This window comes from Episyrphus balteatus, chromosome 2 (assembly GCF_945859705.1).
Source record: "Episyrphus balteatus chromosome 2, idEpiBalt1.1, whole genome shotgun sequence".
Taxonomy (NCBI): Eukaryota; Metazoa; Arthropoda; class Insecta; order Diptera; family Syrphidae; genus Episyrphus; species Episyrphus balteatus.
This window is the reverse complement of record NC_079135.1, coordinates 100853253-100879692: the sequence shown is the minus strand read 5'-3', so window position 1 is coordinate 100879692 and position 26440 is coordinate 100853253. Positions and strand designations below refer to the sequence as shown.

At 28.6% G+C, this 26440-nt stretch overlaps 3 protein-coding genes across 5 annotated transcripts in view; 1 reads left to right on the top strand and 2 right to left on the bottom strand.

Moving 5' to 3' along the window:
* The window catches only part of LOC129911835 (otoferlin-like), a 194726-nt gene extending 183855 nt beyond the window's left edge, over window positions 1-10871 (bottom strand). For all 3 annotated transcript variants that reach the window (XM_055989798.1, XM_055989799.1, XM_055989800.1), the window contains exon 1: window positions 10335-10871. The gene's annotated coding sequence lies outside the window, so the exon portion shown is untranslated. The remainder of the gene's footprint in view (window positions 1-10334) is intronic.
* The window catches only part of LOC129911836 (glutathione hydrolase 1 proenzyme-like), a 126558-nt gene that overhangs the window by 19153 nt on the left and 80965 nt on the right, over window positions 1-26440 (top strand). The window lies entirely within an intron of this gene.
* On the bottom strand, window positions 15391-22718 carry LOC129911840 (TNF receptor-associated factor 5). The gene is made up of 7 exons (XM_055989813.1): window positions 22467-22718; window positions 22063-22332; window positions 16525-16662; window positions 16310-16458; window positions 15967-16247; window positions 15785-15900; window positions 15391-15716 (listed from the first exon to the last, which is right to left on the bottom strand). Exons 1-7 carry the CDS (start codon window positions 22569-22571, stop codon window positions 15399-15401), a joined length of 1377 nt encoding a protein of 458 aa, XP_055845788.1. The 5' UTR covers window positions 22572-22718; the 3' UTR covers window positions 15391-15398.

The following is a 26440-nucleotide window of genomic DNA, read 5'->3' as shown; positions in this document are numbered from 1 at the left end:
ATTTAAGCTTCAGGACTAATTGCTTTTGAAAGTACCTACTACTCCTAAAAACAACATAACTCTAAGCTTTTTCACACACTTTGCAATAATAATTTTATAAACTGGCCTTTTCACAAAAATCTCCTTTTTTTAATGGGTCCTTGGTTATAGTAGTTTTGGTTGGGTTGTGTGTGTTAATTTAGAATTTATGTTATTTTTGTCACCTCTCCTGTTGTGGATGTTATTTGTTTCTAATTAAGTCGAAAAATTAAAATCATAACAATTAAGTTAAGTACTTCTTTATTGCAATACGAAGTTATTATTATTATATAGCCAGCAGGCTTTTATCGACGGGTGCATTGAAATCAATTGAAGTATAATTTTCAAAAAGCGGGAAATATATGCCGCTCGACATAAATCGAAAATCAATGAAAATGAAAATAAAAATAAGAGGTAAGAGCATGTGTTTGTCTGCGAGGGCCAAAGTTGTACCACCTACAACACAACATCATGATGTGAAACTTTTGTTTGCTTTTAATGCTTGTGGGAATACGAATGTACACATTAATGTGTACATATTGGGAATTTGGGTCCTTTTCGGATGGATGACATGGGAATTAAATTATAAATGCAACATTGGAGCTGTAGATTTTGATTTTGTATTGAAAGTATTGTTTTTCTTTTTCGAAGAATAAATTGATTTTTTGATTTTATTTTTTTTTTTATTTATTTTTATTTGTTTTGTTTACCCAATTAAAAATTTATTTGCAATTTTATTTGTACTTTTGTGAAAAGTAAAGTAAAAAAAAAATTCATAATCAAAGTCATGAACTTTTTTGTTTTTATTTTATTGAATGGTTTTATTTTTACTTTTGATTTTTTTTTAATAAAATATGAACTTATTATTTTATTCTCATGTAGAATATGTTAATTTAATGTTTGTATGTGTGTTGTGTATATACTTAAGGGTAAAATAAATTCAAATAATTTTGTGACTGGGTTCGACCCTTAAAAAAGGTCTATCATCTAATTTTGGCGGGAGACAGCAGGCAGGTGAAGGTCGACAAATATGAAAGTGAAAAAAAAAAACATACAACATGTTGCCGCATCAGTGCATAATTAGTCTAAGTCCGTAAACTAAAATTACAAACAATCTATGTTTTTTTGGTACACTATGGTGTCTACTTTTTTGGAGAAAATATAATTATGGGCGCTTTCATAAATGCATGGTTGCGCAAGTCTGACGAATGCAAAGCTTTCATTAATGCAAATGACAAATGTCAGGTGTTCATAAATGCAAAACGCAAATATTTGCAGCGCAAATGTGCAAATGAAAAAATTCTCATGCGCAATGAATTTAAACTTAAAGAAAGAAGAAACATGACGTAAAAGATGATACAGCTTTTCTTTGTTTCTCAATTCTGTCAAAATATTAATTGGAAATTCAAAGTTCAAGTCAAAATAACAAAAATAGCCGCGAATTTCTTGGATATAATAAATTTGTAAATATTGACAGAAATGTTTTAAAAAAAGTTTTTTTTCTTAAAGGATGGAATAAAGATAATATATTGTTATTTTGGAGAAGAGGCTGAATTGCAACTTAAAATATTTGACAAATGACGCAAATCAGAAAAAGTGTTCATAAATTCAAAGTAAAATACATGAGCAAATAGTTTTTCTGACATTAGTCTGATCGCAAATGACCGCATGTAAACAAAGCAACCATGCAATTATGAAAGCACCCTATGTTAAAAATGAACTTATTTCAGCATTAAAAAGATATATGAGCCCTTAAAAATGCTAAATGATGGAAGGATAACCTAGGATTACTTATTATTACGTAAAATTTTGTTAAAATTACATTTTCCGAAAATGTTCAAATATTTTTTTTTTTTTTTTGTTTCAATTTGGGAGATTATTTGAATTCTAAGGCGAAAAGATTATAAAAAGGCAGGAGTAATAAACTCTAGCAGATAATGCACATGTATTAAGATTGTTATCTCTGCGTTTTATTTTCAATAAAAACGCCCTGAAGATGAGGTTACCTCGAAATTATAGGTAGTGGCAAATTAAAAATAAAAATGGAGTTTTTATTGAAAATAAAAGGAAGTAATACAACCACAAAATATAAAGATAATTTTTAATTTATTTTAGTTTTCAAAATTTAATAATTACAACATTTAATTTATTTAAAATTTGATTTTAAATTATTCGCGAGGAGTTTCGGATTAGTAATCCATTAATGATTTTTTTAACGCTGTTTCGAGTTGCTGTCACATTACAATAAAGCTATCATTTCATATCATAAACCATGTGAATTTTAATAAAAGTTTGTATTGTTATAAAAAAAACAACGTTTTTTTAAAATTAGGTCACTGTGGCGAATACTTAATTTTTTTTTAAATATTAAATTTAATCTGTAATTATATACATATTTCTAGTTTTAATAGTATTTCATAAGTTTCGAAACTTCAAATTAAACATTAAATTGCCTTTGAAAGGTATGTCTATTAAATCGTTATACATTGTTTAAAAGTCCAATAATAGTGCTAAGACTTTTAATTGGCTGATTTGTTTCAGTAGTATATAGGTATAGAATTTGTATTATAAAGCCAATCTTCATTTATTTATGTTTTCTTCACAAAAGGTTTATTTTAGTTTTGGTTTCTATGACAAATAGAATTTTTAGACCCATTACATAAACATATATTTAAGGAATTGAAATTTACTACAGAATTTACCCCCTCCTCGAGAAAAACAAAAACATTTTCACACAAAATAATTTTTTGTTTATGTTCCCACAATAAATCTAATGATATTTTCAAGAAAATTATGATAAATTAGGTTTTCCTGGAAATACTCATTTATAAGTCAAGAAACAAAGTCATATTCATGATTTATTTTGTTAGTTTTTTGAAATCAAAACAAATGCTTTAATAACAACATGATAAGGTTGGTTTGTTTAATAAATTCATGCTAAATTTTAAATGAATACATTATTAACTTTTTTGTGCCTAAGAAGTATAAAATCATTGAAAGATCAAAAATATATTTTTACTACAAATGGATTGCAGTTAAACGAGAATTGCATTTTTGCATTTTAGCATTCTTAAAAGGAGCTTGATAAATAAGTTTTAATGGTTTTAAAAATATTCTAAGTAAAAGTAACGACAAAGTGAATATCCGCATTAATACATTAGTTTTGGTTCTGGTACACGTATAAAGAATATCATTGTCCTTACTTTCGTATTTTTAGTACATTTCGTGCATTTCGTAAGATTCGTATGTTTTTTGTTTTTAGTATGTTTTGTTCATTTGGTATTGGTATGGTACGATATATGTTTGGTAGAGTTGTAGTAAATCGTATGTATTCGTTACGAGTAACGAATAACGAGTAACGAAACGTTACTTTCTAAATAGTATCGTCACTCGCATGTTTCGTTACTGGTAACGAAACATACGAGATACGAAACATACGAGTAACGACCCCATTCCAATTTCAATACTAAATCATCCGATATATGAGATACGAAACAAAGTGATACACTCAATTTGTCGCATTTAGCATCTCGTATCGATATCGTTACCGTAGTCGGAATGCTAACTCCAGATAATTATCTATAGTTTACTTTTGTCTCGATAAAAACAGTAGTGCCAAGGTATAGTTGTGTTATCGATAATAATTTATACAGAAATATCAAAAGAAACGTTTTAGTATTTTATCTATGTGGCCGAAATATACCCATGCCGCAACCAATGTGCACAGAGAAAAAATAAGGCAGGGATGACTATGCTTCTGGTATATTTAACTTTATTTCTGGTGTATTCAACTTTATTCTGATTAAATATACTAGAAGTAAAGTTATCCCTGGCGTTATGTTTTCTCCGTGTGTTTATGACCTTTTTGTTATTGGTCTTGAAATGTTGCTTAAGAATGTACAAAAGTGTTTTGGTTTTTGAAAAAATTTATTTATTTTCAGTGGTTTGAAAAAAACTCTCAATAGAAAAGAAAATGAAAAATTGTTCGACATGGTTGTATTGAAGTGTTAATATTCCGAGATCTGCGCTATGTAGTTTTGAAATAAAGGTCTCTAAAGAATTTTGATAAGATTACTGAACGAATATAAGCAAAAAAAATAAAAAAAAATTACACGTTTGATTAAAAAAAATCGGAAAAAAATCAGTATAGCTACCTTCAAACTCTTATAACATGAGAACGCCGCAACTTAAATTAATGTTTTAGGCTTTAAAATGTAGCTTAGAATATACAAATTGTTTTTGGTTTTTTTCAAAAAAAAAAATTTTTTACCCTTATACCCACATACGAAACATACTTAAAATACCAAACATACGAAATGTATCAAACACATGAAATATACGAAATGTACGAAGCGTACGAAGCATGCGAAAGTAACGAAAGTAACGAAACATACGAAACATTCGAAACACACGAAACATATACGAAATATACGAAAAATACGAAGCATGCGAAAGTAACGAGTAACGATATTATTGATGCGGGTACTAGTATCAAAAGTAACGTATACATGCGGGTACTCATTTTGTCGTTACTTTTACAGCCCTAATGTTTGGTACTTAAGATATTATATTTAATTTTTTTTTTTTAGTATTGTTTGCACTATAGAATTAGAAAAGAACGAAAACAGAAAAGACATCTAAAAAAGTATTTAAAAGATCCGTTTTGAACATTTACATTATGTAAATACAAATTAAAAATTAGCTAAATTCTAACATTTAGTTCCAAATTTAATAATTCGTTTTGGTAAACGCTGCTTTTAATACTATTCATATTCTAAAAAATGTGTGTCGACCGCACATTTAATCATTTTTTGTTGTCATAAGATATGAATGAAATTAGTAATTTTTTCCAAAAGCAGATCTCACGATTTCAAATTAAAATAAATAGTGCACTGCGTCATAAAAGTTCCTACTTTTGAATAATATAAAATATTTTTGGTACCTGTCATTGAACCGATTTTTCGATTTCTGATTTTCTCGTAAACTATTCAACTGATTTAAACGAAAGTTTTTGTAGGAAAAACAAAGCAGATATCATATTAACCCTCTGTCGGCACACGGGTGCGAATTTGGCAGGACAAAAATGAAAAGTGGTCACAGAAAAGTGTCTTTATAAGGGTGAAAGTACATTTTTTTTTTTTTGAATTGTGAATACAGTATTCGAATTCCTCGGTAAATTCTACATCAATATCATGTTCTAGCGCCATGAAAAAGTGTAAACCAAATTCGAAAAAAAGAGGTGCCTACAGAGGGTTAAATTAAGAAAAACATAAAAAAATTGGATTTTTAATAATATATTCATTTTTTTTTTAATCCAGTTTTTGAAATCAGACCATTAAACTTTATTGAAATTTTGTTTTTAAGTGTCCATTAATTTTTCCTTTTTAAAGGCATACCAAATTTTTTTTTGAAATTTTTGAAAACTTTTATATTAAAAGAAAAAAAATTTTTTTAAGGGCTCCAACAATTTAAGAAACAGTTTTTTTTTTTATTACTTTTCACACCAGAAATATAAAATCATACTTTTTTTGAAGATCAAATCGTTCCAAAAAATGTTTTTGTAATTTAAAAAAATAGTTTAATATGTCGTTCTTTCTAGGAGTTCTATTGGGTTGGGGTCGAAATTCTGTATGGGCCAAAATTCTGTATTTTAAAATTCTGTAAATTCAAAATTCTGTATTTTAAAATTCTGTAAATTCAAAATTCTGTATTTTAAAATTCTGTAAATTCAAAATTCTGTATTTTAAAATTCTGTAAATTCAAAATTCTGTATTCTAAAATTCTGGATTTCAAAATTCTATATTCCAAAATTCTGTACTCCAAAATGCTGTAAATAATAAAAGAAAAATTGTTTTGATAATGAAAAAAGTGCGCACTTTTTTCATTATCAAAACAATTTTTCTTTTATCATTTACAGCATTTTGGAGTACAGAATTTTGATATTTTCTATGCAGAACCTTGAAACAGTTTGCGTTCGACAGTTTAAGTTAAGTGTTATGAGTTAATCGTGATATACAGGGTGTCCCAAAAGTAATGGATCAGACGAAATATGTTGATAGGCCTACTTAAGGGCTCTCAGAATTTGGTAACTTGTTCATCCCAAATCCTTACGATCTTCGATTTAATGCAATTCTTGTGAAATTTCGAAAAATCCCTACTTTGCAACAGTATTTTGCTTCTTGCGCCCACTATTGATTTTTGTTTTTTTTTAAATTCTTTTACAAAAACATTGCCAAATAATTAGGAACAATTTATTAATCAAAATATTTTTTATTCCATACGCCATTTCGCTGCAAATTAACTAACAGTTTCAAATTTTATAAAAAATCAATTTCTAACTTTTATTTGAAATCAACACCGCAAAAAAAATTAGTTCGGTGTGCGGATGGTTTATTATTTTAAAAAGTTGCCCTGTTATTGTACTTTTCAAAAAAGTATAAAAGTTTCCAAAGTTGCAGTTAGATCGCAAAATATTACAATTTGAATTCAACAAAACAGGGTTTTTCAGAGCAAAAATACAAACAAAAATAAAGGCTTTTATTGAAAGAAAAATAAACAAATAACAGTTCGAGGAAATTTATTTATTTTTGGTTGTTTTTGTTCTGAAAAACCCTGTTTTGTTGAATTCAAATTGTAATATTTTGCGATCTAACTGCAACTTTGGAAACTTTTATACTTTTTTGAAAACTACAATAACAGGGCAACTTTTTAAAATAATAAACCATTCTCACAACTTACAATTTTTTTTTGTGGTGTTGCTCTCAAATAAAAGTTAGAATTTGATTTTTTATAAAACTTGAAACTGTTAGTTAATTTGCAGCGAAATGGCGTATGGAACAAAAAATATTTTGATTAATTAATTGTTCCTAATTATTTGGCAATGTTTTTGTAAAAGAATTTGAAAAAACAAAAATCAATAATGGGTGCCAAGAAGCAAAATACTGTTGCAAAGTAGGGATTTTTCGAAATTTCACAAGAATTGCATTGAATCGAAAACCGCAAGGATTTGGGATGAACAAGTTACCAAATTTTGAGAGCCCTTAAGTCGGCATATCAGCATATTTCGTTTGATCCATTACTTTTGGGACACCCTGTATAATGAATTCAGAAAAATGGAAAATATTAAGTTATTAAAACCTAATAAAGGAAAGGATAAATTGTGTGTCGATGGTTTTATGTTTAATAACGAAGAAAGAACAACTTACAAAAAAAAAAAACACATGGAAAATGAAATATTTTTTTAATGAAAAATCTCGGAAAATTTTTCGGAAAATAAGGTACTTAACTCAAATTAGTCATGCACTTAATAATTCCATTCAAATTTTTTCGAATTTTTTGAGAAAAATGAAATTCAAGCCAGCAGAACATGAAAATCTCGGAAAAATTATCGGAAAATAGAGCGCTTAATTCAAATTAGTCGAACATTCAATAATTATTTATGTCCAATTTTTTCGAAAAATTGGAATTAAAAAAAAAAAAAAAAAAAAACAAATTCAAGTTAGTAGAACATGAATTTGTATGGAAAATGAAAATATTTTTTTTTTAATGGAAAATCTCGAAAATTTTTTTCGAAAATTGAGTACTTAACTCAAAGCACTTAATTATTCAAGATAATTAAAAAAAAAAATAGGATTTCGAAGATCACAGAAAAAAAATTATTTTTGGAATTTATGTTTGGCACCTAAATATTAAACCAAACCCGAATTTTGTACAGTTTAAGGCATTTTCTGGTAATTGCTCTGCTAACTTTAAATCGAGTTAGCAGAACATTAAGTTTTTCCAAAAGTAGGGGAGCACTTGATATAATTTTGGGGTACTTGCTCTGCTTACTTGAGGGACATGTTTTAATGTAAAGATTTAGAATTACAGAATTTTTAAAAGCAGAATAATGGATTTGCAGAATTTTGAAAAACAGAATTTTGGATTTACAGAATTTTGAAATACAGAATAATAGAAAAGCAGAATAATGGAATACAGAATTATGTTCATACAGAATTTTTTCTTCAGATACAGAATTTTGGTCATACAGAATTTTGGAATACAGAATAACGACCCGTTCCCAGTTCTATTTTGTATTCTTATTACAATTTAAGCACTTAAAAGCACAATTTACAAGCACTTTTACACAAAAATTGTAAAATAATAAACAAATTTTGGTGCACCAATTTTTAAATATGTACCTAGAAATTGATATATTTTTTTAAGTCAAGTTTTTGAAACAAGTATTTTTCCAGTTTATTTTATTCAAAATTAGACGATCATAAACATGACACCTATTTAAACCTGTGCCAAGATAGAAATTATTAAGCGGGTAGAACGTCTGTTATGAGTATTTTTCCAATCATGGAGACAAGGGCGCCTGAATCCAACGAATTTTTGATCTATTTTCAGGAAATTAGTACTTTCAGTACTCATGCTCTCAGAAAACCCGCCAACTTGTCAAACTGATAGATGAAAGTATTCGACATGACCGATGACCATGGCTTGGAATAATTATTATATTGATATGTATGAATAGTTAACCTTTCACTCAAAAATCTGCTGTGACCTTTTACACTAGAATAATGCAATCGAGTGCGAAAATTTTAAAAATTTTATCTCTATTATGCAAAAAATTTTATTTATTCACAATTTCACACGAGTTTTGGATTATATCAAGATTGCTTGTGGCACTACCCTGCTTATAGCAGATAAAACCATTTCTAATAAGCACGAGTTTTGTATGCAGTTATTTTTGGTAAGTATTATAAAAACCACTGAACTTCTATATAGACATTTTAAGGTTTGATGAAAAACTCGAAAGTTTTTGAAACAAAATTTAAAATTTAATAATTAAAGAAACTAAGATGAAAAGAATAACTAACTAACTAACTTTCCTTTGTTCAAATCTTAAACGTGTGGCACCTTTGCAATAGACAATGTATCTAAAATATTTTTTACGCACGTTCACAATTTGTCAATTTATCTTTCACCCTTAATTGACAACCACTTCAAAAACTTCGACACAACACACATCAAAATATAAACGAGACCTACTTAAATTTTTTATAGGTAAACCCCATAAATTCGTTGATCATGAAAAACAGTTTTTTTCTTCTACAACCAAAAAGTGTGAGTTACTCATGCATAAGATATATATATATAGGACATCACATTATATTGACATTGCTGCTGTCTTCGACGTTTCCTTTCATAAATCATTCAAAAAAATATAAAACGTTTAAAAGAAAAAAAAATCCCAAAAAATGCTTCACTACTTTTTAAATATCCAAAAGCCTCTCTGTGTTTTATGAAATCTCCTTCAACTTTTTTTTATCCTCAACGTAAAAATGTTAAACTTTTTCACTTTACAGCTGTGCTCACTTTCGTAAAGATGACTTGAAGCAGAAGAAAAAAGAAAAAAAGAAACAAACTCCTTTGCTATCATCACAAATTAAATCGGCATCACTTTTGTTGACCTTGAGTGTGCATCAAGCCCAAAGAACTCCAGAAGCTTTTTTTTTCTTCCTTCTTCATTTTGCATTTTTTTTTTTTAACTAAAAAAAACTGCACATGGAAAAGGAGTGTAATACCCACACACACACACTCTCATAAATACAAACAAACTAGCAACAACTCTTTAATATTAATTGCACATTTAAATGTCTATCCAATTTCCTCTTCTTTCAACTTTTTCGTTTTACACACAACACACAACTTTTTTGAAGGTTTAAGCTCTTCGTGTATCTCTCCCAGAAGGACCATTTCAAAAAATTGTTTCATTTTGGCCTTCATGCTTGACCAAGAACAAAACAACCTGAGGTCAAGTGTATGTTGTTGTATAATACTTGTAGAAAACTCTGAGAGGCAATTTTCGTCAACGACCGACGTAGTTTTGAAAACAAAAAATGGTAAATACAAGTCCTATTTTATATCCTTATTCCTTTATTTTATATATGAAAAAGGAATACAACACAAAAGCCCATTCAGGCGAAAGGATCAATCCAAAAAATTTTTGATGAAGACAAAACAAATGGGAAATCATTTTTGTTATCCTTGATTGTCAAAAGGACCCATTAAATAGACATCATCACACACATGAGTAACTTCATGTCTCTGTTAAAATAGGAAATTTCCTTTAATTTTCCTGCTGAATGTCCTTGAAAACAGATTGTCTCTAGAATTCAAAAAAGGGACGACGAAATTCAAGCTAAATTAATTATAATTTTAGGAAAATCTCTTCCCACATTCCACCAGAATATTGTCCTGCTGGTTAGAAAGGATAATTATGGCGATGACGTTTTAGAGAATATCTATGCATAAGGTAGGAAACTTACTTTATCCTTTTTCCATCAGCGCCACAATGTTACGTGGTTCTGGTTAGTATAATCCTTTTTCTGGTGAATCAAATAATGTGGATATCCTTTTTCACTTAAATTTTTGTGTTATTTTTGTTGTTGTGGTTGGTTTTAAATCATTAATTTTCTTTTAACTTATGTTGCATGATGATGGGTGGAAACAACTTAGCGCTCATTAATTCAAAGCACATTTCACAATTTCACATCGCTAACGAGCTTTTCATTTTTTTGGGTAATTTTACAGAAAATAAATGAAAACAAAAAAAAAAAACTCAAACAAAATAAATACTGTAAAAACCACTTTCGCACCAGTTATCAAAAGCAGCAGGCAGCCAGGATCAAACACTAGGGTTTTTCAAACAACACTTTTTTGATGGGAGAGAGATGGGGTACAGACACAAACACACACACAGAGATATTTAACACAAATCTACTTCTTATACAAGATTAAACAGATTATCCTCTTAACTGACGACTGGTCCTTTTGCTTTGAAAGGAATACTTTACAGGATGAAATCGAACTCGGAACTGAATTGGATTTAAGGCCAGTAAGGGTATTTATTAAGTTTTTTGTTCAAGGAAAAGCTTTGTATCCAGAAGTTGTAACATGTGTTGTGAATGAAAAAAGGACCTTTTTTTTTTGGTTATGAGAGGAGCTTTTTTTCTTCTTCCTCATTTGAGTGTAAATAGATTTTAGTACTTAGTACTAAGAGTTTTGTACTAAAAAATGAAATTGAGTTGTATTGTAGAGAGACCGGTGTATCATTTGTTGACGCACTCGAGATGGCGGGATTAAAATGATACTTTTTTTTTTGTTGTTTTCTTTGTTTTGTAAACAAAAACGCACATGGTCTTTGTGATTGGGAAGGTTGAGGACTTTCGAGTAGAGTGGTATTGAATGTATATTTAACCTATATATTTCCTCTTGCTTTATTGAGGTTTAGTGGATTGTTTCGTTTGAATCTTTTGTTTTTGTGTTATTAATTGATATTGAATATATTTGAAGGGGGTTGTCTTTTTGTTTTTGTGTTTTCTGTTTATTATAGTTTAAGGTCAATTTGATGTCCTTGAGAAGTTTAAAAATTAGTGAGGAGGAAATGTTGATTTATGTTGTTTTACTCTTTGTGTTTGTTCTATTTTAAAATTTTAGAAAACTTCACATATGGCTTTGAATTGGCTTCAGTTTTAATTAAAGACTGAAAAGTGGGGATATTATGTATAACTATGTAATTAAGTTAAGTTTAACCTTACTTATAACGAAAAAGAAAAGTTCTTCCCATTTTTGAGAAATACATTAACATTTAATTTTTTTTTTCTTATAATTTGTTTTTGGTGTACATTTGCCGAGAAAGTTAAATGGTTTTTTATTTTATTGCTGAGCGAAACATTTCTTTTGTAATTTTAAGTTGAATTTTCAATTGAGAAAAAATGTTACACATACACCACAGTGACCTACTTTAACCATGATATATATAGCAGGCTTTATCTTATACAAATTCTTTAATTTTAAATATTGAGGTATAAAATGAAATTAGTTACAACAAACACTATTTCAACACAATTCCAATTTAATGTATCTACCTATATGGACGTTCAGAATAATAAATGGGTCAAATCCATATGTAATTTGTGCATTATTATATATGTATCATTTTTTTCTGTTGAATGTTAAAAAGGCCTTAAATGTCATCTGAAAAGTGGATAATATCTCGCATTCTAAATTTAAGTAATCTGTTAAATTTGTTTATTATTAATTTTACTTTTTTATGAGTAAATAAAAAAAAATCATGTTTGATATATTTTTATGTTTATAGACCAATTCTTACAATGCAATAAAAATTCTTCAATGATTTGAATTTTTTAAACAAATAAAAATAATTACCTGTAAGACAATACCTACTTTTAAATTCAAATTAGTGATAGTTATAAGTTTATAGAAAACACATTTTCCCTGTTTATGTTTATTATTCGGTGCTGTTGTTAGGTGTTGTTTTGTGAAATTTCTAAACAGATATCTTTTGTAAGAGATGAAAATGAAACAAATTATTTTCTAAAACACCATCCCCAAAGCCATTTTGAGAGGCCAAAAGTTAGAAAATTATTATTTTTTCTGAATTTCGTCACCAAAAGTAGCATTTGACGTTATAGACCGAGAGCCAGCGACCTAAAGTTTGCAGGTAATTGCTTAGTATTCAGCCATATGAAATATGTTTAAGGACATCCCCAGGCATGTTACTGCAAAAAAAAAGTCTAGTCAGCCGTGGCAAAAACGGTCTGCCAAGCATTTGAATGTGAAAAAAATTTTAAATTAAGAACTCGACCTTAAATAAAAAAAAAAATATTTAAAGAGAACGGCAACACTTACAAAACTAAACGATACCTTTTTTTAAAGGTAAAAAGTTATACTATCTTCAAGTTTTTATATAAATGTTTTTTGATGAATAGTTTTTGAAACAAAAAATTTCAAACACAAAATTTTGAAAAAAAAATTCAAAAAAAGTTCAAACAGTTTTTTTTTTCAAAAAATCTACCTAATAAAGTATTATTTTTTTTTTATTTTAATTTCTCTTATATATTTTGAGTCAAACACCGAAAACTAAAATTCAAAATCTCTTTTACTTTTTGAGAAAACTGAAAATTACCAAACCTTCTATTTTTTCACCAACGCCAAAATTACGGCTATTAATTATGTCTTTCAGAAAGGAATTAAGATGTTCACGGGTTTTATTACAGGAATCGTTCAATGGGTTATAAAAAAGATAAAACCGAGGAGTGCTATTAAATGAGAGGGTGGGAACCTTTTTGGTTTTTTCAATATATCTCGTATACAAAGCATAATTTTGAGATATTGTTCTTAACAAATTTTGTAGAGAATTAAATTTCCTATAATAATAATGTTTTTTAAAAATTGATAAAAAAAATTTCTTTACCAAAACAGTCAAAACTAATAAAAAATAAATTAAAAAAAATCAATTTTTTTAGTTTTTTTACTTTTTTGGTTGTGTCCAGCGACCTAAAGTTTGCAGGTAATTGCTTAGTATTCAGAGTCATACCAATTTAAAGTCTTCACCGAGTTATATAAGAAACCGCGGCCGTATATGTTGCGAACATGTAAAAAATTTGTCATGAAAAGTTCAAAATGTTTTTATTCCAAAAAATCTACACAATTAAGTAATAATTTTTTTTCCAATTCTTATTTCACTTATATATTTTGAGTCAAACACCGAAAACTAGAAGTCAAAATCTCTTTTACTTTTTGAGAAAACTGAAAATTCAGAAAAATTCCCTGAGAATACTGATCCCGAACAAAAAAACACAGTTTTCCATATTTTTAGTTTTTTCAAAAAGTAAAAGAGATTTTGACTTCTAGTTTTCGGTATTTGACTCAAAATATATAAGTGAAATAAGAATTGGAAAAAAAATTATTACTTAATTGTGTAGAGTTTTTGGAATAAAAACTGTTTGAACTTTTTTTTAATTTTTTTTTTTCAAAATTTTGTGTTTGAAATTTTTTGTTTCAAAAACTGTTCATCAAAAAACATTTATTTAAAAACCAGAAGATAGTATAGCTTTTTACCTTTAAAAAAAGGTATCGTTTAGTTTTGTAAGTGTTGCCGTTCTCTTTAAATATTTTTTTTTTTTATTTAAGGTCGAGTTCTTAATTTAAAATTTTTTTCACATTCAAATGCTTGGCAGACCGTTTTTGCCACGGCTGACTAGACTTTTTTTTTGCAGTAACATGCCTGGGGATGTCCTTAAACATATTTCATATGGCTGAATACTAAGCAATTACCTGCAAACTTTAGGTCGCTGGCTCTCGGTCTATTAGGTCAAATGCTTTATAACCGTTGTTAAGTAAGATATTTAAAAAAATCCACAAAAGTTTTTTTAAATTTTAGTCCTAAATGCGAAAATAAGAGATATTAAAAAATTAGTAAACTGAAAAATCAATCCTAAAAATTCGTTTTTCAGAATAACAATTAAGTATTTTTCACTGTTTTGAAAAAAAAAAAAAAAAACAGTGGATGAAAAAAAATATCGTAGAATATCCAATAATTAACATTTTACTTCCGACATTTTTATAAAATTTTTTGTTAAATTTTAAAAGATAAAAATAAAAAAATAGTTTTTGACTTTTTTCTCTATAACTTTGAGGTTATGTAATAATATAATCTTAAAAAATGCTGTTGGTGTTTTAATTATCTTAAACTCTTTGATATCAATTTTTTCCATAAGAGGTTTAATTTTTCCAGAAATCGTTAAAAAAAGGTGTTTTAAATACCACTCTTCACCTTTTCTATCGGATTAAATTGATTTTTTTCCCCTTATGCTCACCATTACTCCTAAATTTTCTTTTCACTCTTATCTTATAATTATAATATAATTAAGAGGACAACAATAGCTTCCTATTTTGTTAGCCATTTGCAATATAATAAGGCAAGACATAATAATTAATTCTTTACCGAAGGACCGAGATATTCGAAAAAAACAATTTTTTGGGTTTCATCGCACTTTTTTTACTTGTGTTCATTTTTCAATTGCTGATGAGCAATCTGTGGTGTGTGGTGGTAACGAGTTAATTTTTTCTATGAAATGCAGTAAACTAAAAGTACTTCAAAATCAATTAGCAAAAACTTTTTTTCGAAATAATGACAAAAAAGTATTTTTTAAGAACATAAATTTGACTTTAACTGACTGCCATTTTGTATTTACTCACTTAAATAAATTATCAATACGAAAATTAAAAAAAAAAGGAAATCTTCTACCATTTATCTCATCACATTTGAAAGCTCATTATTTAATTTCTTTAAAAAATTTATCAATTTTTTTTAAATAAATCAATGCTCTTAACTATCATTTTAAAAATCTAAAAAAGCATTCTTTTGCCCAAATTAGCTCAATTCCATGAGAAATTTTTGAAATAATAATAAAAAAAAAAAAACTTATATTCAAGCTTACTCATCGTCATCAGTAATCAATTTGTATGCATGCAAATTTTGACGAGGGCGAAAAAATCATTTTAATTAAAATTCCATTTAAAATTTACAAATATTTATTTTTATGAACATAAATTTCCAAAAATAGAGTATCATCCTTAATATAATGTCTATTTCCTAAAATTTTATGTGGAATATAAAAGAATTGATTGCTTTGGAATTCGTCACTTTTTCTTCGCACTACAACTGTTTTTACATAATCTTGAACACCAGTTGGATCAGTATTTTGATCACGTATCAGAACATCAGCCTGTAGCTTACACGGCCATGTTAAGAGTGGGTCATATTCTCCTGGAATAACATTCAAGCAGGCAATTATATTTCGTCCTTTCCAAGAACCTTTACCATTAAGGTACATTTCAACCTAAAATTCAAAATTAAAAAAAAAAAAATTTCAATATAATTTAAATCAGGTATTTCTGAATAACTTACCCTTAGAGTATATCCATAAGACTTATTGCAAAAGATTGGACTTTGCAAAACGGTATCGTGTTGTTTTGCTTCATCGAACTTCTTTTGAAAATCACTGATACGCCAAAGAAGATGTCCTTTGAATTATAACAAAATCAAAAAGGTTTTAAGAAAAGAAATCTTTAAAACTGTCAATATTGTACCTTTAGTATTCTGAATTGAATACATTTTATACTGCGACATCAAATTAACCTCCAAATCTGAAAGGCTCTGCATTGTGTGATGTAAGGCTTTGTCCACATCCCTCACAAGTTTTTCTAATTTCTCACATTTATCTTCAGTCTCGCAAACTATATTTTTCATGCTCTTAATTTCGTAGTCCATTTTCAATTGTTTTGCACTAACTTCGGTATTGCCGGCATAACGAGTCTTAAGATCGCTACTGAGCTCGTGAACAAACAATTCTAATTGTTTGAAATTTAATCTGAAATCAATTTTTGTTTAATTAAAAAAAAAATTAATTTAAATATTATTTTAAATTTATACTTGAAGCTATTTTCCTGTTCCATAACATTTTCGTCTAATTTTATTAAGGATTCTGTTATTCTATTTTGTGATCTCTTTGTTTCCATTGTAAGGTCTGAAATTTCCTTTTCCAACTGGTTTATGGAATTTTCAAGGTCAGTTTTTATAGTCTTGGAAAATAAATAAAAATCAAATATTTGAACAAAAAAAAAAAAGTAAAAAGAAAATCGTCGTACTTGTGTCAAATCGTAATTATACCGAAAATCATGTTGACACTCTTCGATAGCTGCAATTCGTAGCTCAGATTCTTGGTTTATGAGTTTTTGTAGTCGTCCCATAATTTGATCGGTTTCCTGATTCCATTCATCTGAAACCTAAAAAATTATTAACAAGGTATTATCAAATAAATGCAAAAATGTATAAATTAATGTACATAATATTGAAGAAAAAAATTATTTTAATAGTATTGTGAAAAACTCAAGGAATTTTTATTGGAACCGAGTAGAACAGCTTTGATTAAATTTTTTTCTTTATTTTTTATAAATAATAGTAACTCCTGAATGGCACGAAAAATAAATATGCATGTCCAGTAAATTTCAAAGATAAATTTAATTTTTTCGAAAAAAAATATTTTTTTTTCTTTAAAATTCTGGAAAATAAGTGGGAGAGCTATGATCCCCTCGAGATCGTGATCATAACAGCGCTGATTTAATTTCTATTAGGTATGACAAGGAATTTTTTGAAATTTTTGTTTAACCTTTAGAATCGGAAAGTCGTTACACAAAAGTAATTTTTGTATCAATAAAAATTTTTTATTAACCCCTTGTAACCCAAGATCGTAAACTTTAAAATAAATAATGTCAATGGATTGGCCTATACCTATACACGTATTTTGTTTTTAAATTCAATAGATTCATTACACGGTGTTACAAAAATGAGGTTTCAAGATATACACGCTTTGTAGAGCTAGTCGCACGAAACGGTATTTGAAAAGTCCCTAACGGTTTTTTTGACCTTCATATATTGAAAAAAATTTGGCTTCGTCAAATTTTTACCCATTTTCGATTTTACAGTTTCTGATAGGAGATAAATATACCTTTTCAACAATGTATAAAAAACTCGGTTAAACCACCTAGAATTTATAAGCTGTCAAAGTTCAAAAATTCCATTTTTTTCGTCATTTACCTAACTTCGACATCAAATTAAAGTACATATTTTCACAACAACATGCTGTTTTAAAAATATATTTTATGAAAATCAGTTCAAAATTGGATTAGAAAAAAAAATTTTACGATTTCAACCCAGATACAGAAATTCGAACGTTTAGGCACCCAACAAAAATGTTATTTTGGCACGTAGTACGATAACTTGGGCGCCAGGATTTGATAAAGGTTTTTTGTAGAGGAGTTCAATACAATCATTTTTTACTATGGGAAGGGGGCCTGTGTCCCCCCTTTAGGAGGGAGAGGCAATTTTCTAAAAAAAAATATTAAAATAAAAAGAAATTTATTAAAAAACAACGGCAACACTTACAGTTATAAGTGATACCATTTCCGAAGGGGAGAGTTGTATATTTAATTTTAATTTTAAAATCAATATATTTCAACCAATAGTTTTTTTTTAAATAATCGATATCAAAGTTAAAAATAGTCGAAACAAAATTTTTCAAAACTCACTAAGTTCTAGGTTTTGAGGAAATTGAAAAATAATTTTATCAGATAGGGTCAATGTGGGTAAATGTAAACAATTTCATGTCTTTTTTTTCTTCCGACTTTAGATTTTTATATGTTTTCACGGAACAACTTGAATGGTATCTTCAAATGCAAATATGAAATGATGGCACTTCTTCTTTATAAATATAAACAAATATTTCCCAAATTGTTTACATTACTGTCAAATATGGCATGTTTACAAATACCCCACCATGTTTGTGTTTTTTTACAAATTTGGGGTAAATGTAAACGGTGGTTTAAAATTTAGAATTTCCCCTTTATCATATGGATAACAACTTGAAAAACGTTCAAGAAGGTATTTGACAAAAACTTTTTCAAATTCCAATAAAAGTTTTTGTTTTCTTCCTTTGATTCTTTATATAGGCGCCCAATATGCATCCTGAGCAGCTCCGAACGTCAGATTTTTTGTTTTTTTACGTCAGAGACCGATTTTGCAACATCATCCACTGAAAATGATGGTGTTGGCTACTTTAAAATGTGACTCCGCGGCACTTTAGCAATAGTAATTGACTTAAAATACGTTATTTTTATTAAAACCAATAATTTCAGCAAAATTATATGTTTATATTTACCCCCAGAATACGTTGTTTACATTTACCCATTATGAAAAATATTCTGGGGTAAATGTAAACACATGCAAATCGACATAAATGTCCTGTATTTTAAAATTTGCTTGTATCACATAGAATCTACATCAAAATTAAAACCAAAAAAGTATTTGCAAATTATACTGACTTAATTGAATCTGCAAAAATATTTAATTTTTCTGAAAGACTAACGACTTGTTTGGCACTTTAAAAAATTATCTTTCACGGAAAATACGCTCGTGGAATGAATTCTCTCTTGACAGCAATGAGCTTGACGTATAAGTTAAAAGATACATGCGTCCGCGATTTGTACTTATGTATGCATCAAAGAGATTTAACTGAAGCTTGTTATGAGCCATGTTTTCATTTACCCCTGTTTACATTTACCCACATTGACCCTACATATTTCTTTTTTCAAATTATTTTTTTTTTTTATTTTTAAATTTCCTCAAAATCTAGAAGGCATAGAAACATATAGTTTTCACTATTCGATAAGGAATCAATTGAGGGAGTTTTTTGTGTGAGTCAATTTTTTATTAAAATTAACAAATAATTATTTACTAAGTTATTACGATATTAAGGGAGTAAAAAAAATAATTTTAAATAATTTATTTTTATATACAAATGCAAAAACTCAAACAAAAAACTATCTAATATATTATTTTTTAAAACACTTTTGTTTTATCCAGAAAAATATTTCTTTCTGAATTTTCAAAAAAAAGCCCAATTTTCAACATTAACTGCCAATTAAAAACTATTGGTGCCATTTATTAGAAATATGGCGTACTATTTGTATTTCGATAAAGCAATACTTAAAGATTATGTTAGAAGCTTCAATAGAAAAAAAAAATGTAGGTAGTTTGTACAGCTTTTGTGCGATCTTTTTCGGTTTGTTACAGAAATGTCACATGGGGCTACAAGGGGTTAAAAATATACTAAAAAAAAATTAAATTGGTATGCCATTTATTATCAAACAAATTCATCAACCTTTTTCAAGAAATCGATTTTTAGTTTCTTTGATGTTTGCTATATTGTAATATTATTGTAATTAAATCAATTAAGTCTTTTAAGAAAAAGTAAAAAAACAACAAACAAAAAATTCTGTACACGCCCGTTTTTCCAATTTTTCTAAAGCCAATATATTTGCATGGGTAAAAAACCTATTTTATTGAATCAAGCCCCTATTTATTCATTCTTCATTATTAGAATATACGAAATATTTTTGTTTGAAGGCAATATTGTGTAGCAGAACTAACTTTTTAGTGCATACTGAGCACTTTCATTCATTTTCAAACTGATTAAGAGAGCGACTAATCTGTCGGCCGATAGAAAGGCTGTAGTGTGCGGGAGCTCTTATGGTGTGTGATGGCTAAATGGAACCTAAATAAGTTTTTCGAAAAAGGTTCAGTGAATTTTTTTTTTTGCTAAACAAAAAAGTTTTCTGAAACGATAAAAAAATATTTTTTATATACAGAAAACTTGTTTGGTAGGCAATTAATAAAATCACTTATCCTTTTTCAAAAAACTTATTTAGGTTCCATTTAGCCACACTCAATTTAATTTAAAGTGAACTCCCCCCCCCCCCCCCCCAAAAAAAAAAAAAAAAACAAAACAAAACGAACCAAAAATACGAGTATTTTAAATTTTTTTAAACTACGTATTAACGATAGTTTTTTTAAATTTCTTTAAGAAAATATTTGAAAACCCAAACAATTGGTACATTGGTTTTTTTGAATTTTCAATACGAACACTTTTCACTTTTTTACACCCTGTCAAAAACTCTTTAAAAAAAATTAATTTTTTTGTACCCTTGCATTTTTCCACTAGTGTAATGTTAAAGCTTTTTATTGAACAAAATTAGGAAAAATTTTATATTTTTTTTTTTTAATTTCATAAGTAAAAGTAAAAAAATAAACTCTTATTTTATAATTCATTAAACACGGATTTTAATGATCTTCAGCACAAAACCAAGTATTTAATTTCTCTTAAAAAAATTAAAATCGTCAGACATTTTTCAAAAAAAATAATAAAAATATATTATTCAACACATAAAAACGAGATTTCTATAAAATTCATCAAAAAATTCATATAAATGTAATTGATTTTTCAAAAAAAAAAATATTGAAATAGCTATTTTTTAAAAACCCACAAATGTGTTTTTTGAAAATTTTGTAAAATTTCAATATAAAGTTAAAACAAATCTTACTGTAAATTGAATCGTTTATTTCAGAAACGACATAAGTCCATGAGCATAAACTTTTCAGGAGCAACAAAAAACTGTTTTTTACTTAAAATTCCACAACACTTCAAATTTTGAGTACCTATGCCGAGTTATAATCTAGCCTAAGATGCATTAAGAAACCTTCAAAATATAAACTTTTTTTTAGGTCTTTGCGGGTTTTTAAGCCTTTAAAGTCGGTGGACTTATGTCGTTTCTGAAATAAACGAAATTTTTGTGGCTAAACTTTTGTTTTTATTTAGCTATAGTTTTTGAACCGTACTTTCGATTTTAATAAATTAAATAGCAGTAGATAGAGTAAATCTTTACCTTTTTATAGATGTATAACTTAAAGGCTTGCGTGTCATGATGTTTGCCAAAATAATTTAAAACTGGTAAAAAGTCATGTATTTAACAGTCAAAAATGTTGTCACCGGGTAAAAATTTTCCATATATTTTGAACACTTTTCTTTCAGTTTTCGTATTTTGAGGGGTCTGACATACTTAATTTTTTTTCAGAAGATGAATAACTATACATAAATGAGAAATTTCCAAAAAAAAAATTTTTGGAAAAAGTGGACTTATGCTGTTTCTGAAATAAACGATTCAATTTAAATTTACGCGGATGACGAAATGACAGCACAACTAGAAACTAAGTTCACTTGGAAATTATTGTCCTCCGAATTGTTCAAAGTTGAAATATGTATAGTTGATTTTTTTTTTCTCAATGCCATAACTTCTACTCTGCTTGGTAGGCCATGAGCCCTTTTTATGTCAGTAAAATTATAGTAAAAGTCCAATTTTTCGCAAATTGAGCATCAAACTCTTAGAAGAGCAGCATTGCAGCCACAAAGATCTACTTTACAAATATTTTCATGAACAATCTTTTTTACTAAAACAATGTTGAAATAATGTTAAAAACCTATTGGTAGGTAGGTATCAAACCACAAACGCAAGTACTTACGACTGAGTCGTGTTGTTTTATTTTTAATCCACAAACACCTAATTAACCAAACAAAAAATAAATAAAGTAAACACATCCAAAATGAAATTTGAAAAAAAAAAAAATTCCCCTCTCACATTTAACAGATGTTTTTCGATTTTTCGTTGTTTTTGTTTACAAAGTACCCAAAAAAAAATTGGTTAGAAATTTCATTGACAGTAATATTTTCGTGTCATTTTTATGTTGAAAATAATTTTCATTACAAAAATGCACCTTTTTTTAACTCTTCTTACCTGATTTTGTTTCCTTAAACTTCCCACATCCGTTATCAAATGTAACCTCTGTCGAATTTCTTCGTTTAGAACAGATCTCAATGCAGAAATATCCTGTTCTAGCATCTCAATTCTACTTTCCATTGTTCCATCTAATCCATTCGAGGTTAAAGTTCGCATATTCAATTTGGGACAATCTCTCAGATGTGACCGCATTTTCTTTCTTTGAATGTAAGCTGAGCATCCATTGGGACATGGTTCCAGTACTTGACCACAATGAATCAAGTGTTCCTAAGGGGGAACAAAATTGTACGAATTTCTTGTATTAAAGGGCGTTTCATTCGATAGTAGCACAACAATAAAAATGTATCTTATCGAAGTGAAATACCAAAATGATAAGACTTAGGCTTTTAATTGCAATATACCTTGAAAGTTTGTGATTCCAACCATTCGTTGCAGAAGTAACACGAGGTTTTTTCGTATTTAATAACCGTCCTTATGGGAAGTTCTTCCTCGTCGTGAGAATTCATTTCAAATATCCTATAATGGTTAACCCATTCCCCGTATTATTGTGTTAAAGGGGTTTTGTTGCGCGGGTACACGTCTATTTGACTTAACTTATCTGTCGAAATACGTGACTTATCTGGAGCAATTTTTTCGAAATACTAAAATAATGAATTTTCTATTAGCTTTTGATAGCAGCAGAGGGAACTTTTGGTATTATTTGTTCTCGTATAGCTCCAACTCTTTCTTACTTATACTTTCATTCTCTTCAGCATTTTTGTTTGATAACAGACAGATACTTACTCTTTTTTAGAGGTTTGTTATCTTAACTCCTGTTCTAGATACGATGAAATGAAACGGTATAGAGGTTTATTGTTATTATTGGTTTGGAATAGTTTTTTTTTTTTTTATTGGAAATGATGAAAAATGTATTTGTTTAACCGATTGGAAATCGATGGTTTTTTTATCTACGATCCCTTTTGTTTACACATAGAAAAATATGATAGATCCATATTCGTAGAGGTAGGTTGAATCGGCAAGTGGATTGATATGATTTTATAAATAGAGTACATTCATAAAGCACACACATAATTGTGACTCATATAATTCAACCTGTGTTGATATGGAAAAGGTAAACAAATATTACCAATTTGATAAGAAAAAATTGTAAGCAATATAGCCCGGAATAAACGCATATTTTATAGTCTGGAAGAAAGAGTTGAATATTATAAAAGTTTAAAGTGTTGAGAAATATTCAAGTTTATTTAGTGTTTTTTTTGCAGTTGAGTACGGCTGCCGAGTACTTGTTAGTATTTTGGAGATGGCACCTATAACATTTTTCACATTGTCAATTAAAGTTTAATATGGAAAATGAGAATTTTTTTTATGGAAAATTTTTCGGAAAATCAAATCAAATTAGGTAAATTTTTAAGGTAATGTGAGAAAACAATTTTTTTTTGTTTTTCGTAAACGACAAATAAAATAAAAATATTTTTGGAGAAAGAAAATTTTTTGTAAATTTGTTTGGATTTTAGAGCACTTTATTAAGACTTTCAAACTATACCAAACCTGATTTTCATACTAACAATTTAAGGCACTCTCTGATAATAATTGGTTTGCTTACTTTAAATTAAGTTAGCAGGACATTAATTTTTTCCAAAACTAGAGGACCAATAATTTAATTTTGTGGTACTTAACTAGAATTTAATTAGTTCTTAAAGGTCCAATAACAATACTTATGTTCTGCTACTCTTTCCCTGCTAACCTAAGTACAAGCTTGTGCGACTATTAGAGACGTATTTAAAAACAAATCTTACACCTACACACACATTTTTTTATGCCGTTTTGAAAAAATAAATCAAACAAAATTGCAAGAAAATTAGTGGACCCATTCTTAATAAAATTGATTTTGCAAACTTAAATTTTTTTTGTTGAAAATGGTTGAGGAGTTATTTGAAACGTAAACTTTTTTTGCAAAAGTACTGATAAATACTTTAATCAATTAGAACCATTTTTTTTTTTTTTAAGTTAAAAAAAAGTAATAAATAATAAAAGAAAAAAAAAAACTACCTCTTAAACAAAAATGAAGTCCAAATGAAGAACGCAGTGTGATTTTATTTATTAAGGAAAAAATAAGTTCAACATTAGGGAGAAAGTCCAAAATCAAATAACGATTCTATGTCAGGTATAGGTATCATAAACAAACATTTTTAAATATAAACTCACTAACTATCTAAAAACAAATTAAAAAAAAAAAAACAAAAATATTTATTGTAAATACAAAAATTCGAATTAAAAAAAAAATTGCATTAAAAAAAATATTTATTGCAACTAAAAACATTTTGCATTAAAAACAAAAATGTTATTTCAAATGAACAAAATTTGCATTGAAAATAAAAAATAAAAATATTTTGCATTAAAAAAAAAAAACCTTGCAAATAAAAAAGATTTAATTCAAACTGTGTCCATTAAATATTTTTTATTGCGGTATAGTTACTATACCTATATGTATCTTTTCAAACTTGGTATGTAGAAGTTTTTGGACCAAAAACAACGTACCTACTTAAACATTAGACCAGTGCCAATAATTTTTGAAAATAAAAAAATTATTAGCAGCATATGGGTGGTGGGAAAATTTAGGATAAATGGTATATGAAAGGGGAAAAATAAATTGCCCACAAAAAAATTGGGGGAGAGGGGATTGGTGGGCGAAAAAGTGGGGTGGGTGTCAAAAATCATGGTTTTTTACGATTTCTGTCAAAACTAGACGTCCTATCGATAAAAGTCAAATGCAAAAGTTCTAGGTAGTCTAAATGTCTACAACTTTTACTCAAACAATTTTTTTCTATAACCTCAAAAATATTGGAAAAAATGCAAAAATACGATTTTTTTATTTTTTATTTTTATCTTTTACAAAAATTGTTGGATTTTAACAAAACTTGGTTAAAAACTACTTTGTTATGTTTTCTATCTATTAGTCACTATGAGTTGGAGCAAATAGTTAATGAGGTCAGTGGGGCAATAAATGAGGCGTTCGAACTCAGTTGCCCTATAAAGCCCATGAAAAGACAGAAAGATGCACCTTGGTGGAACAAAAATCTGTCAAAACTAAGATCCAGTGTAAGAAAACTCTTTAATGAGGCGAAAAGAACCGGAGAGTGGAATCAGTACAGGACAGAACTGACTAACTACAGCAAAGAAATAAGAAGAGTCAAAAGAAACAGTTTTAGGACCTTCTGTGAGAGTATCTCCTCTACTCCTGCTGCAGCAAGACTGCATAAAGCACTAGCAAAAGAAAAAACTATAAAATCGCTAGCTCTGCGTAAACCGGACGGCAGTTTTACTGAAAACGAAGAGCAAAAGTCAACACTGTTACTAAACACTCATTTTCCGGGAAGCTCTCCACTGATAGGCCTCCAAATAGAGAGAATACCTCCTATGCCTAATCGTGAAGACTGGAAGATAGCTTCAACTATCTGTTCAGGAAATAGGATTGAATGGGCAATAAATACCTTTCAACCCTTCAAGTCACCCGGAGTGGATGGCATCTTTCCCGCACTTCTACAAAAAGGGAAAGAAGAATTAATGCCACAGCTAATTAGCATTCTGCGAAGCAGCGTAGCACTTGGGTATATACCAAGTCTGTGGAGAAGAGCTAAAGTAATTTTCATTCCCAAAATAGGAAAGAAGGATACAACCCATCCAAAGTCATTCAGGCCAATAAGCTTAACATCTTTCCTACTGAAGACATTGGAAAAATTAATTGACAACTTCATAAGATCAGAAGTACTCATAAAAATGCCTCTGAATAATCGCCAACATGCCTACAGGGCAGGTAAGTCAACAGAAACTGCTCTATACGAACTAACGAACACCGTACAAAAAGCATTAAATGTTAAAGAAACTGCACTATGCGCCTTCCTAGATATAGAGGGGGCCTTCGATAACACCTCTCATGAATCAGTATCTAAGGCTCTTGTAAGAAAGTGTGTTCCGGCCACCATTACAAAATGGATAGAGAAAATGTTGAGCACAAGAACGGCAGAGGCAACTACAGGTGTAACAACACAGAAAATCATCACAACAAGAGGATGTCCACAGGGAGGGGTTTTATCACCCTTGCTGTGGAGCCTTGTAGTGGATGAATTACTGGAACATCTTACATCCCTGGGTATTCGATGTCTTGGTTTTGCTGACGATATTGTAATAACCGCCTACGGGAAGTTCGAGGAGACCCTTTGCGATATCATCCAAAGAGGACTTTCAGCTACAAGTAAATGGTGTTTAACGGTGGGGCTAAATATCAACCCAGCAAAAACTACAATTGTACCATTCACAAGGAAACGGCTTTTGCCTCATATCAGACCTATCCAGCTAGCTGGTAAGGTCATTGAAC